A 14,488-nucleotide genomic window follows, 5' to 3' on the forward strand; every position below is an offset into this window, starting at 1 on the left:
GTAATTTTTTGTTATCATTTATCAATTTTAATTATGAAATTAAATGAACTTTTTGTCAAATAACGTGCTGCACAATGACCTTTACTGTACTGAATATTGTCGCCGCTCCACTCCGCTCAAATACTATGGTTTCGGCTGCACCATTCATTCACACAGAACATGCAGGATTCGTATTTAAATAGTCTTTGTGGTTTAATGTTCACACACACTATTATACATCGCGATTTTGATTTAAGTGTACAATAGGGTTGCCGCGGTGAGGAAAATTTCCCACCGGTTAATCGACGTGTGACAACACCGGTAATCCCGGTGTCACCGTGGAGGGCAGGGCGGGGGGGGTTAAATAGCTTTTAAATGCGTGCGCGTTATACTTTCACTTTCGAAATAAGCGTCAATTGCTTGAATGGACAAAAAAACAACTCGCTGATAATAAAACTTTTATTTATAGACTTTTATTAGCATAACGAACGAATAAAAATAACCCCATGCATAGGCTGAAAAAAGTGAAAATCGGCAAAATGTGGGCCCAAACAAATAAGAACCATAAAACGTTTATTAACGAATAAGAAAATAAAATAGGCCTAAATAAATTACACAAAGTTTAAATGAGATAAAACCAATTAAAAAGAGACGAATATAAAATAAAAACTTCAAAACGGACCTTAGCCTACATAAATGACATACTTTCACTTTCGAAATAAGCGTCAATTGCAATTCAGCGTCAATTGCTGGAATGGACAAAAAAAAAAACAAAAAAAAAAACAACTTGCTGACAATAAACTTTTATTTAGACAGCACTTTTATTAGAATAATAAACGAATAAAATATAGACAGAACTTTTATTAGCATAACGAACGAATAAAAATAACCCCATGCATAGGCTGAAAAAAGTGAAAATCGGCAAACTGTGGGCCCAAAAAAAATAAAACGTTAATTAACGAATAAGAAAACAAAATAGGCCTAAATAAATTAAACAAAGTTTAAATAAGATAAAACCAAATAAAAAGAGACGAATATAAAATAAAAACTTTAAAAAGGACCGTAGCCTACATAAATGACAGCACTCTAAAAAAAAGTAAAACACTATAAATTGGCATTTATTAACATTAATATATATTGGCCAAAATATTGCCAAACATGCGCTTTTGCATTGCGTTTTGACACCAAATCTTCCGCCATAATCTTCCGTCATTATCTGTAATTTGACTCGTTCTCGTCTCCACACGTGCTAAATGGAATCCTGATGCTTGCTGATGATCTGTGACGTGACGGCACGCGTTGCGCAGTTCATTTTTAATTATAATGCTCTCTTCAGAACTAAATAATTGAAAATTATTATTTTTAATTAATTCAAATAAATATTTTAGCAAAAACGAATACTTAAAAAAAAAAGTCAAGACATCGCGTTGTCACGGTGGGAAAGTGATGTCACCGGTGATGGGGCTTAAAACCGGTAACACCGTCAACACCGTCTATCGCGGCAAGCCTAGTGTACAAAGCATTTTCTATTTATTCCTCAAATTTACGTATTACATATTTTCGGATTTCCATATGAAATTCCGCACTATACAGTAAATTCCTTTTTTATGACTGGATTTTGTCAGCATTTTAGGGGAGATGGGTTGGGGAAACACTGCTTATAAAGAATAAATCAACAGAACTTCATGTATTTGTATTCAATCTATTATCTCTTTTGCTAACTGTGATCTTCATCTCTTCATCTTAGCACCCAAGTGTAGATGCTGATTCCAGCTTGCACTCATCCTTCTCCTCGGTATCTGTGGCTCAATCTTCAGTTCCTCCACCCTCTTCAGCTACTTCAGCAGCCCCCATCTCCCACAGCATCCCTGTTGCCCCATCTTCATCTGTCAGTTCGGTCTCAGCGCAGTCCGCCCTGGGCCCCGTCAGCAACCTGACCATGGGATTGAACAGTGTTGCCGGTGTGGCTTCAATGGTACCCCCTTTGGCTGCTGCATCTTCATCTGCTGCCTCGGCCACTTTGGCACCTTCATCCGTCTCGTTGTCTCGCAGCACGGCTGCCTCAGGTAAGAATTGCTGTTATTAGTGTTTTGGATCAAGTATGACCCAAATTTTAAAGGCCTATTCCATTGCATAAAAGTAGTCTTCCTATGATAATGTGTTAAGGATCCTTCAGAAAGACTATCAATTCTTTCTTTCTTTTATTTTTTTAAATTCAGTTTTGTTTAGATGGGAAAAAAACAACTGTGATTGCTTGGAATGAATTGATGCATGAGCATTCGTCATGTTCAACATCCCTTTCATTCTCTCAGAGATAATGTAAAAAGTAAATTTGTGAAATGCTTGATATAGCTGGATAAAACCATTTCTGCATCTTAATTGTATGCTGCTGCTTGAACAGGGAAAGCGCCTCCAAACCTGCCTCCTGGAGTGCCGCCACTGCTGCCCAACCCTTACATAATGGCTCCTGGCCTGCTTCACCCATACCCAGTGAGTCTTTGGCCTTTTTTTTTTTGCTACTGCAGGTGTATGTGGTATCTTGTTTTAGCTCACAAACCTCTTATGTCTTGCAGCCTCAAGTTTATGGCTACGATGACTTGCAGATGTTGCAGACCAGGATACCACTGGTGAGGGCTTGTTCCTGTTTGATTAGCTGAAGTATTTGACATGAAAGGAACAGAAATGGGTTTGTTTGTGATAAATGAAGTTGAGTCATTACTTTTGCCTTCTGTAGGACTACTACAGCATCCCATTTGCCACTCCAACCACAGCACTGACTGGCAGGGAAGGCGGTTTGACGAGCAACCCTTATTCTGGTAAGATGCAGGTTTATTTTCCTTTTTTTAAATTTGGTTTGTGCATTGGGCTAACAACCTCTGGATTCCATTACCTGAAACACTGTGTCTGACATCTTTCTCTTAGCTGGCGACCTGTCAAAGTTCGGCCGTGGTGATGCCTCATCTCCTGCCCCTGCCACCACGCTGGCCCAGCCTCAGCAGACCCAGACACAAACACACCACACTGCCCAACAGCCCTTCCTCAACCCAGCCCTTCCACCAGGATACAGCTACACCAGCCTGCCCTATTACACTGGTGTGCCCGCCCTGCCCAACACCTTCCAGTACGGCCCTGCCATGTTTCCGGTAAAAGCTTTTAAGGCATCTTTACACAGCCAAGTTAAAGCTGCTCTGTGCCTGCTCAAAATTCAGTGTAATAATAGCCAGACTAAATTGTGCCTGCTCTGATCCATCTCGGTCCCTTGTATTAGAGTATATCATTGTTGGTGGCATAAACACATTTACACTGAATTGTAAATATTTATGCCACCTCTAAATTTATTTGTTTCACTACTATAAATCCTGCATACATCACCAAATAGAAATTTGTTGTTTTCACTGGAAGATGCAGTTAATTTCACCAATCATTTGGTTTGCTTAAACCAGGGTTCCCCAAACTCGGTCTTGTAGGGCCACTGATCAGGGTTGGAGCTAAACTCTGCAGGGACAAACACACTACACCTACCTGTGAGTTTCTAGTGATCCTGAAGTCCTTGATTAACTTTACTCAGGTGTGTTTGATCAGGGTTGGAGCTAAACTCTGCAGGGACAGTGGCCCTCCAGGACCGAGTTTGGGGAACCCTGAACTGGTATAGAAGAGATCTATCTTTTTAGTTTAATTGTGACTGTTTCTTAATGTTCCCCCCAGGTGGCTCCTACCTCCTCCAAACAGCACGGTGTGAATGTCGGTGTCAATGCATCAGCTACAGCCTTCCAGCAGGCTAGTGGTTATGGATCACATGGATATAACACTGGTAATGAATGTTCTTCCTTTCATGCATCATTTAAAATGCAGTAAAACATTCAGATGGAATGATGCTCTTGCAACAGAATCTGCAGGGAATTCGTTTTTACCAGTTTGCGAAAAAACTCTACTGACTAGTAGGTCTCAATACCATCTTGTTCCTCATGGCTGAGTTTTAAGCCATGTTTAACTTAACTTTCTCAGTCACCTCTAAACCCTACATTGGTTAAGTTTTTCTTTTCTTGTCTGTGAAGTTCAAGCATGGGACAATTTATCTTATTAAAGGTACAATCCAAAGTTCTGCAGCTTGTTTGGTTTTGCAAAACCGGATGACCTTTGCAATCACAAGTGTTCTGCATGGAGTTTTGTGTCGCTAAGCTTTAAACATTGATCCTACTTGTGGGGTAGTTTTAACAATTGAGCATCATACTACTTGGAGTGTCGTGGACTGAAATCAATCTGCAGCTTCAATAACATGGCCGTCTTTGAACGTTTAAGAGCAATCATCTACTTGAGAATCTGTACAACTAGTCAGTCCACAAATAGTCTTAGGCACTTCAAAGTGCCGCCAGTGGGTGGGTTTCTGTGGAACCAGTGATGTAAGGAGAATGAGGTGGGAGGGAGGTTGCTTGGTTTAGGGTGATGGGTTCACATGCTTTCCACACGCTGCTTGCTTTTGACCATCCACCACTTTTGAGCACTGTTTTGTAGTACCCTCCCATTCCTTTGCTCTTATGCTCTCCCTCAATCTAACACCATCCATATTGTCTCATACTTTAGATTCTTCTTGTCGTTACTTTTCTTCAAGTTCTTCATATTGTCTTTTCTTGAAATTAACTTTTTCCTTAATTTATCTTCCAGCTTCATCTTAGTCATTCCTAATGTTCTCTTTTCTTATTTCTCCATTTCCATTCCTTTGGTTGGAAATTGCCCATCACTTTCATATCCCCTCTTAAATGTTCTTAACACCACCAGTACTCTTTTCCGATTAGGCCCCTCCCCCAGCTTGCTGCATCCCTGTGCCCCGTCCCCTTCCTCCTCCTTCCCTCTGGCCCTGCCTGGTGTGTGTCTAATGCTGTGGGGCTGTGGCTGTGTGTGTCTGACCGTTTGCAGGCTATGAGGATTTGGGCCAGGCTTCGGCAGGGAGCGGGGATTTCTGTAAGGGCGGCTACGGCACTGCCGTTGCCGCAGCCGCTGCTGCCGCCGCCGCCGCTGCTTCTGCGCAAAACAAGCCCGCCAACTCGGTCACCGGGCCCGGAGTGGGTGAGTGCAGCCTCACGCTAAACCCCCCAATTTCCTTGTTCCTCCTCCCTTTTCTTTCTTAAGCTCTCTCTCTCTCCCCTCATTTGCTCCTAACTTACTACTGGTCAAGCTTGATGAAGCCGTCACATGCCTCCTCATCTCTGATGGAAGGAAACTGTTGAATCTAGGTAGCGCTGCTGCTCGCGCTCGGTAAGGGATGCTGTATTCATTCTGTTAGAACGCTGCTTGTTTTGGCTTTAGTCGACAAAATGTCCAGGAAATATAAATCTTTTGTCTGGCTGCATTTTAAAACAAAGACGACAAGACTGTGGAGGGAGGCGATCGCGTTGCCATTATGAGCGCGCAAGTCGCGCGCCTACATTTAAAATCGAACTTGAGCGCGCAAAAGATGTGAGCAGCCTTTTAACGGCTATATCATGCTGACTCAATAGATTGTGTTTTCTTAATGTTTTCGTTTTTATTTGTACACTTGACGCATTTGAAAATAGCCTAAATAATGCAACAAAACGAAAATAAACCTATACGCGGTACAGCCTATTATAGGATTGTTTTTAAGTTATTTGGGTTTTTTTGAGTGTTGTTTAAAACGCCTTGATCGTCAGGACTAAAGTTAACCCATAGCTTTGAAAGTAAAGAAGAATATAAAGCCTGTATAAACGAGAGCTTTTGTTGGGATTTTTCATTATGTGGCAGATAGCAGTTATATTTTTTGCAGCGTGTGGTGTGGTCAGGTGCGCGATTGGGACTGTACTATAGACCTAGGACAGAGCTCTTCACTTTTTGCAGTTAAAAAATCACTTAATTTTCAAAGAATTATATTATTATTATAGTTTTATTTATTTGTGATGTTTTTTCGTTGTTGTTTTATAAATGCTCAATGACAATTGTTTAAAAAATGTTTAATCAAAATATCACGTTTTTTTTTTTTTAGTCGACTAATCGTCGAGCAGGACTCGACTTTGGTCGACTAAGGATTTCTTTGGTTGAATACAGCCCTACACTTGTGACTTAAGACAGTGACCGCCTTTTCTTTAACACTTTGAAAAAGGGTTTCGATACAAGAAGCCAACTACCCATAATGCATTATATCAGATTAGTGGATTTGTTTGAAGTTATTTACTAAATATCATCTAGTTGTTTCTCTGAAATGGACTAGTGTTTCTTCTTAAACAAGGTAGAATATCTGTTATAATGAGAGCAGACTTGGTCTATTTATCTCATAAAATACTTTATGCATTGTTATTTATTTTTATATCTTGTGAACATTGTCAGCTTGATTTGATCTGGGCTTTTATAAAAAAAAAATACATACACATATATGTGTGTATATATATATATATATATATATATATATATATATATATGTGTGTGTGTGTGTGTGTGTGTGTGTGTGTGTATATATATATATATATATATATATATATATATATATATATGCATACGTTTATATTTATATATATATATATATATATGTATATATGTATGTATGTATGTATATGTGTGTGTGTGTATATATATATATATATATATATATATATATATATGCATACGTTTATATATATATATATATATATATATATAATGTATGTAAGTATGTATGTGAATTTTTTTTTTAAATAATTTTATTTATTTATTTTCCTAGTTAGTCACTGAATTTCACACACTGAATTTGTGTGTGAAAGCCCCTATTTGTCCATTTAAAAAAATAAAGAAGTTATAGGGACTAGCAATAATGGTCCCACAATAATTAAATATTCGCCTAGAACAATTGTTCTGGTTGTATTCATTCCCCCAGTAGGAACTCTGACAGTCTTGCGTCCGGCCGCTCTAGTTGTTGTGCAGGACATTAATTTTGATGGCGGGCAGACATTTATTTTGACATCTCTGAGCCTGAGCACACACCAGTCACACTCTCTATCTACATTAGTTTATGATCTGTTTAACAGTCCTATCTTATGTGCTATTAGATAGAACTGTTAAAGTAAACAGTATATGAAAAAGTATTAAAGAGTTTGCTGTAGTGTTGTCAAAAAACTCGGTACTTCGGTACCAAGTCGGTACTAAAAAAAAAAAATGTTACGGTACCAGCTTTTCTAGGTACCGAATACCAGGTTCGTCCAGTTCTGTTCTAGACGCGATGTCTGAAACGTGCACAGTTGCGTCCTCTTCATAACGCTGATGGCTCTCTCTCTGAATCCACTTGTTGAAACGAAAGGAGGAAAGAGCCACATATGGAAATATTTTGCATTAGGCTAATGTCACCTTGCCATAAGAGGCCGATTACATGCAAATTCGCAATTTCTAGGCGTGATTCAAGCGCGCTCCTAATAAAAACTCGTTGGCGTTGCATAGCAACGACAGACGCCGCGTGAGAGCAAGCGCTTTGGAAAGAATAAGCACGCGCAAAAATATAATTAAAAAACACGCGCGACATGTGAACGGCCTCTAAAGTGCTTTCGGGGTAGTTTTACGAGTACATGAGCACAGTAGTATCTACCCGACACCAGAGTACTATGGTATTAGTATTGTCATTTAATGTCAGTGCCAGTTCTAGGCGTATTCTTGCCTTTATAACTCAGCAGGTTTAAAAAGCCTTTTTAAAATTAAATATGAATGCAGTTTTAGATTAATAAAAGGACAGTCAAGTCAAATAAAACATGTTTTATGGTAATGCTACAAAGATACCATTCATAAACATTACTTAGTTATCAACACATTGAGTGAACAATATATTTTTACAACATTAATTAATGTTTGAAAATGTTATTTATTACAAACACCTGATTGTTCATGTTTGTTCACTTAATTCATTGTGCATTAAATAAATAATGGATTAAAACTTTACAAACAACTTTAAAAATGTGTTAGTGTATAATATTGTTTATTTTAGGTCATTTTATCTAATCTTTTTCTAAAGTGTTTATAATACAAATGTACAGTTTCCATACTTGTAACCGTGATAAACACTTAAATATATGTAAATTTAAACTAAGCTTTGGTACCGAAATTGGTACCGAGAACCGTGAATTTTAACTGGTATCGGTACCGAATACTGAAATTTTGGTACCGTGACAACACTAGTTTGCTGTGTGGTTGATGTCCAATGTCGCTAGCTGAGCAGAAATACATAATCATATTTGCTTAGTCCCTTCAAAGTTGTTGGATTTCCTCTCGGACTTTGACGTCGGTCCATCTATCACCGTTTTCCATGTTTGTGAATATAGGTTATAAACTGGCCAAACGAATGCAAAACACGGGCACCCACCAATCAACGTTCACTTGCATCACTGGTAGTTCCTGTTGTGCTGGGTTAGTCCCTCATCTGAAGTAGGAGATCATTTAGTTCCCCCCCCCAAAAGGCGTTCCTAGAACAAAAAATTGTTCTGTTTCTGGAGTGCGAACAAGCCAAAAAGCAGATTTTTGATACATGACTCAATCATGCACTCAAATGTCATTGTGGGGGAAAAAATAAAGAGAAAAAAAATTGTTACTGAATAGTTGTTACTGTTGTAACAGTGCACAGGCTAAATCAGACCTTTCAGGCTATAGCCTAACGCTAATAAACCTCATGACAAAATTATTACAACTGAATTGTCGGTCATTAAATAGGAAAACTAAATAATCGTGTAGGGAATTTTCTTTAAGTGTAACCCGACATCAGACATTAAAGGGTTAGTTCACTTTGAAATTAAATTTTGATATGTTTTAGCTCACCTTATGGGCATTGAAGATGTAGGTGTCTTTGTTTCCACAGTATTTTCAATTTTGAAATTTTTAGGTCAAACTGTTCTTGTCTGTCAGTCATATAATGGAGGTCTATGGGGTCCACCCATGGGTCCACCTCAAAGAGCATTCAAAGTCCAAATTAAACATGATTTAATGACTCGTAAATGTAAATCGTAAATACACATTGATGGCCTAAGACACAAAACAAACGTTTTGTGTGAGAAAACGAACAGTATTTTAGGGCTGCAACAACTAATCGATAAAATCGATTATAATCGATTATGAAAATCGTTGTCAACGAATGTCATTATCGATTAGTTGGTCTGATTACGTCACGGGGATTGTTTACATGCTACATGCGCTTCTTACATGCGCTTCTTACGTGCGCTTCATGAGGCACACACGCAGTCTCTCTCCCTCGCCGGTCTGTGCGCAACACGGACGGTTTGGAGCACATTATCTTCTGTCTCGCATGCGCATTCTTGATTCCGTGAGTTTGAACTAATTTGCGGGCATCAGGAAACCGCTATCAATATGCAGCATACACGAAAATCATTCACCTTTCGGCAAATTCGCCGTTTTGAAACCAAAATAGGTGACCTGCGTTAATCGTGTATACTTTATGAAGCCATACTGTAGTATAATGTGAGATAGAAATGTATATTTAAGTCATTAAATTCAAGTTAACGTAAGCTTTTCCCTCCACTGCGGCTGTCAGTCATTCTCTATTCGGTGTTCAAACAGCGCGTCGCGTTACAACAGTTAACATGATGAAACTCTTTCCAAGATGATTCAATGTTATTATTATAATTGATCCGTAGATAAAGGTCTATGGTTTCGTAATATAATGACTATCTTCTTGCTTGACTTTTATTGCTGTAACTTAATCACTTTCTACTGAGTGTCTGTTAGATCACAACACTAGAGTAGAGTCGGCGCACTATAATTGTTCTTCACGTGCACAGTAGCCTAAATGAAATTTAAAACTGTTAAAAGAAAAGGCTGAATAAACTATTGCAAAGATACTGTATAATACAAAGTCAATATTGCTTCCTCACTAAACAGCTGTGCATCTGATTTTTACGATGTTTTTCACGAATGTATAACAACAATACAAAGAGCAATGTGTAACTTTTACCAGAGATAGTGCTACACTTATTGTCTCTTATTTTTTCCCCACTAAGGAATGTTTTTTTCACTAAATGTTCAGATTTTATAAAATTATTGTGCACTTGTGATTTTTCTAGGCTAAGTTTTTCTGAGTTATCCACTAATCTAGTTTACAATAGCATTTTTGTCATAGGTTATAGTCATATATATTTTTTTTATTTGTTGTTTTTCTATATAATGAAGTTGTCTGTATTAAGAAGATTGTTTAACACACAAAAGAGTGTGGTTTTTAGGGTTTTATTTAGTTATAATAAACAAAAAAATGAAATAAATTTTTTATCCGATTAATCGATTAATCGAAAAAATAATCGTCCGATTAATCGATTATCAAAATAATCGTTAGTTGCAGCCCTACAGTATTTATATAGTTTTTACCTGTTGTAGTCACGCCCAAGTGATCTGAGGGCGTGGGTGCTTCGGTCTGCGTAAGCACCGTAAAGCCCCGGAAGTGATCTCGTCCGTGTACGTCACTCATTGTTTACACAGATTTCAGAAGTGTTGCCCTTCACTGTGAAGATCTAAACGTATTTATACAGGAAATTTATTTATTTATTTATTTTTTTTGCAACCGCGCAAGAGATCACTTCCGGCGCTTACATAGACCTGCACACACTTGGACGTGGCCGTGGTTACAAGAGGTAAAAACGATAAAAATGCTGTTCGTTTTCTCACACAAACAGCTCGTTTCGTGTCTTAGGCCATCAATGTGTACTTACATTTACGAGTCATTAAATCATTAAATCTCTGTGCATGCTCTTTGAGGTGGACGCCATAAACCTCCATTATAACATAGCCAAAGGTCGGTGTATTTTTGCTTTATACATTTTAGGCTTATTCTTAGGCAATTTTAATTGGACAATTTGACCAGAGGTTTAATTTTGTCTGACTTTTTATTTTTTATTTATTTTTTATTTTTTCTTCGCTTTCATTCTTCAGGTCAATCATTCATGGAAATCAAATCTGTTTGAATGAGAAGTAGTTCCGGCTACAATGTTCTGCCGCAAGACGCATGCTGTTTTGGTTAACTGGAGTACCAAAAGTAACCTAGTATATGCTTTTTAGTAGTAATGGTTGTTGATGGTTTACCATTTTGTGCCTCATTACATTGCATAACATGTTATCTTTATTGATTTTTATTTATTTGTAGTTTTGCGCCTCAATCTGTTAGCCTTGAACTGGTACCGATCTATCACAGAAAATGTTTCCACAGATAATGAGCAGTTTTGCATATGCAATCATATGCAAGTCAGAATTATAGTGACTTGGTTAACTCTCTCAGGTACACATTTATTTGTATAGCACTTTTCACAAAACGCATGCATTTTCTATAAAGCTGCTTTGAAATGACCAAGTTAACCAAGGACTACCACTGATGTTTTGCTAGTTTTCAGTGATAAACATTTCATGTGTTTTGACTTGCTTTAGGAGTCTCGGTGACATCAAGCAACACGGGAGTCCCTGACATTTCAGGGTCTGTTTACACAAAGACACAGGTGAGCACCCATGTTCGATTTTAATCTGAATAACTTGAGTTGATAACTAAATTGAGTTGCCAAGCATGTGCTTTCACAAATGCTGAAGTGTCTCATTCGGTCCTCCCCAGTCTTTTGAGAAGCAGGGTTTCCACACAGGAACCCCCAGCGCTTCCTTCAGTTTGCCCTCAGCACTTGGGAGTGGCGGCCCCATCAACCCTCCGACTGCAGCGGGTTACGCTCCGGCCCCTTACATGCACATCCTGACCCCCCATCAGCAGCCACACTCTCAGATGCTCCACCACCACCTGCAGCAGGACGGACAGGTGAGCTTGAGCTGTGCTGCCTTCTGTTTACCCATCAGGCTCAGGAAATAAAAAATGTTCTTTAATGCTTTTTTGTTCTTTAATGGTTTTTATAGTTCTAAAATCAAAGCTTTTCATGTTGTTTGAATACTTTTCAAAAATTGTTTAATAAATTATTACTATTAGTAGTTGTATTTTTAGATTTATTATACCTATTATTTTCTTCTTTCAAGTCGAGCACGACAAGCTTTGATTTGGAAGTACTTTGTTTTTAAAAATGTATTTTATATATTTTTTTTCTCCCATGTCCTAGTCAAATAGTGTTTATGATAAGGAACATTTCATTTGAAATGTTTCCAGTTATAAGCACTACTTGATTTTAAAGGGGAGAAATAATAGCTATTATAATTTAATAATAATAATTGTTAAATAGAATGATTTCATAATGAATTGCATTTAAATAAGGTCATTTAAATGACAAAAGATATTATATTAATATGCTATTGTATATTCTATAATTGTTATTCCCCCACCCCAATTCAAACCTTATTGTAATGTTTATGTCTATTTTTAAATCCTTATGGGTAGGAAGTCTATACATTTTTATATATATATATATATATATATATATATATATACATGTCTAATTTTTACTGTTTGAAATTTAATTTTGTTAAATTGGAATTTTCTTTGTTCAGGGTGGCTCTGGGCAGCGCAGTCAGAACGCCTCCATTCAACAGAAGTCGCAGATCAACAAGTCGGGATACAACAGCTACAACTGGGGAGGCAATTAACCCCCCCGTCCTGCCCCGTCTGGTGTTCCAAAGGCTGGATTAGTGGAACCGTTTTTCTCCCCCTTTTCTTTGTCCTCTGCGGCGCTCCCTCTCCTCTCTGCACGGTCACCCTGCAGTACCAACCCCATTCCACTGGTGGCACTGTCCTGAGAGAGAGATAGCACTGTAAGGCGCCGCTTGAGGAGGGGGCACGGGGGAGAAGTCTGTACGGGGAGCGTGATATCGCCAATATATGGATAGTTACTTAGGCCTTCATGATCGGAGTATTGAGTATTTGGAGTTTGTATTGTGTTCAAAATGCATAAAAGCCCAGAATTCCCCCCTCCCTTTTTTTCTGGAATATGTAACATAGATCTGTTTTCTAAAAGGACAAATGTTTAGTTCTTTTTTCCCCTTTTGTTTTTCCTTTTACTGATGGATGTAATAAAAAAGAGAGGGGTTTGATAGAGGAAGAGAAGGCAGGATTGTTTTGTTTTCCTCACCTCGTTCGTTATTTCCTTCCTTTCCGCTGCTTGCTTGATCAGCACCTGTGATCCAGATGTACTTGCACCTCCTCTGTTTCTCCCCCTTCAATGAGTTTTTACCAAATTTTATTTTGGGAAAAAAAAGGAAGATATCACTCTAAATCGGCTAGTGCAGTTGTGAAGTTTATTTTTTACCAAATATAAATAGATATATGAAAAAAATGTATAGGTGAGTTCACAGGCTTTGGTTCTGTACTGCGTGTGTATGTGCATGTGTGTGAGTTTGGCTTAATTTTGTGTGTGTGTGTATGAATGAATGAATTGCATCATCAGGGTGGCCAGTATATGAATGTTCTACTTCTAGAATAGGCTTCAATGTGTATTCCTTTTATTTCTTTTATTGGAGCCTTATTGTACTCTCCAGATGAGAGAAGTGCACTGGTCACCTTAACTTAAGACTTATTTTCTGCAAACTTTTTTTTTCTTTTTTTGTCCTCTTTACCACCTTCATGTTGCAGGGAGATTGGATTACGTTAAGGCATGATTTTTGACCTCAGCGTTTTGCCATAAGCGTGAAGTTTCTCATTTATTTTGGGATTGAGGTCACGGTTTTTTTTTGGCCACCCTGTGTCTTTCCATAGCCTTTGTCCTTTTGTCATACCTGCAGTCATTCTCCTCCTGAAATGCCCCACTTTATGTCCCCAAATATATTCTTTTATTAATGATTATTAGGAAAGTGCTGATGGACAGAATTGTACTATGGGTTTTTTTTTTTCTTTGTCAGTGACTTTTTTTTTGTACTGTGCGTTTTAAAGATTTAAATGGATAAACTTGTCTTGTACATATATACATATATATATACATAAAACACAAGTACTGTAGTCTGTTTGTTTGATGGCTTCTTTTCTCCCCTCTCGAATCCTTACAGACTTGTTAGCATTTTTGTTTTTGTTTCATAATGTTTTTTATTTTGTAAAAAAATATATAAATATTAAGTAAATAAACAAGAAAAAGACATTTTCATCACTTTTGGATGTGAATGTCTTTTTTAAGAAAACTCTTTTTGTGTGCCTTTTAACTGCAGTCTGCCTCTGTGTTCTAGTTTTTAAAAGTGGAGTTATTTGTTGCTTTGCAAACAAGAAATGTAGGAAAGTAGTCTACATTTAAAAAAAAAAAAAAAACTCAATATGACGTGTATAGTTGATGCAGCACGTTTAAAATGTCAAGTTTATAGATTCCTTAGTTCATTCTTTGCATAGAAAAAGGTTTAGAGAATTTCTAACATGCATCTTGTGATATTAAAGCCAAATTGTTGCCATACATGAAACCAATGTCTTGTAAGAGGTATGATTAAAATGGTAGTTTGGTGATGAGGTGTGATTTGATTGTAGCTGCTGTTGAGAACTATTTGCTTGATTCCAAATATTTCTAGAGAAATTTGAGGTTTTAGGTCTCATTTGAAATAAGCAGCTTTTTTCTGTCCTACATAAGATTAAGATTGTCGCACATTGTTA

The 14,488-nt window shown here is 37.6% G+C and overlaps 1 protein-coding gene across 7 annotated transcripts in view; it reads left to right on the forward strand.

Moving 5' to 3' along the window:
- ubap2l (ubiquitin associated protein 2-like) overlaps window positions 1-14,034 on the forward strand; it is a 30,616-nt gene extending 16,582 nt beyond the window's left edge. For 5 of the 7 annotated variants that reach the window (XM_039678317.2, XM_039678316.2, XM_089123168.1 and 2 more), the window contains 10 exons: window positions 1,727-2,045; window positions 2,381-2,469; window positions 2,553-2,606; window positions 2,714-2,795; window positions 2,902-3,122; window positions 3,685-3,790; window positions 4,894-5,043; window positions 11,365-11,432; window positions 11,543-11,737; window positions 12,415-14,034. In XM_039678317.2, the coding sequence (XP_039534251.2) occupies window positions 1,727-2,045; window positions 2,381-2,469; window positions 2,553-2,606; window positions 2,714-2,795; window positions 2,902-3,122; window positions 3,685-3,790; window positions 4,894-5,043; window positions 11,365-11,432; window positions 11,543-11,737; window positions 12,415-12,510 (1,380 nt within the window). In that variant the 3' untranslated portion in view covers window positions 12,511-14,034. The remainder of the gene's footprint in view (window positions 1-1,726; window positions 2,046-2,380; window positions 2,470-2,552; window positions 2,607-2,713; window positions 2,796-2,901; window positions 3,123-3,684; window positions 3,791-4,893; window positions 5,044-11,364; window positions 11,433-11,542; window positions 11,738-12,414) is intronic. The other 2 variants (XM_039678320.2, XM_039678321.2) reach the window with 1 other exon arrangement.
- Window positions 14,035-14,488: the final 454 nt, after the last annotated feature.

This window comes from Pimephales promelas, chromosome 18 (assembly GCF_988280905.1).
Source record: "Pimephales promelas chromosome 18, fPimPro1.hap1.1, whole genome shotgun sequence".
NCBI lineage: Eukaryota > Metazoa > Chordata > Actinopteri > Cypriniformes > Leuciscidae > Pimephales > Pimephales promelas.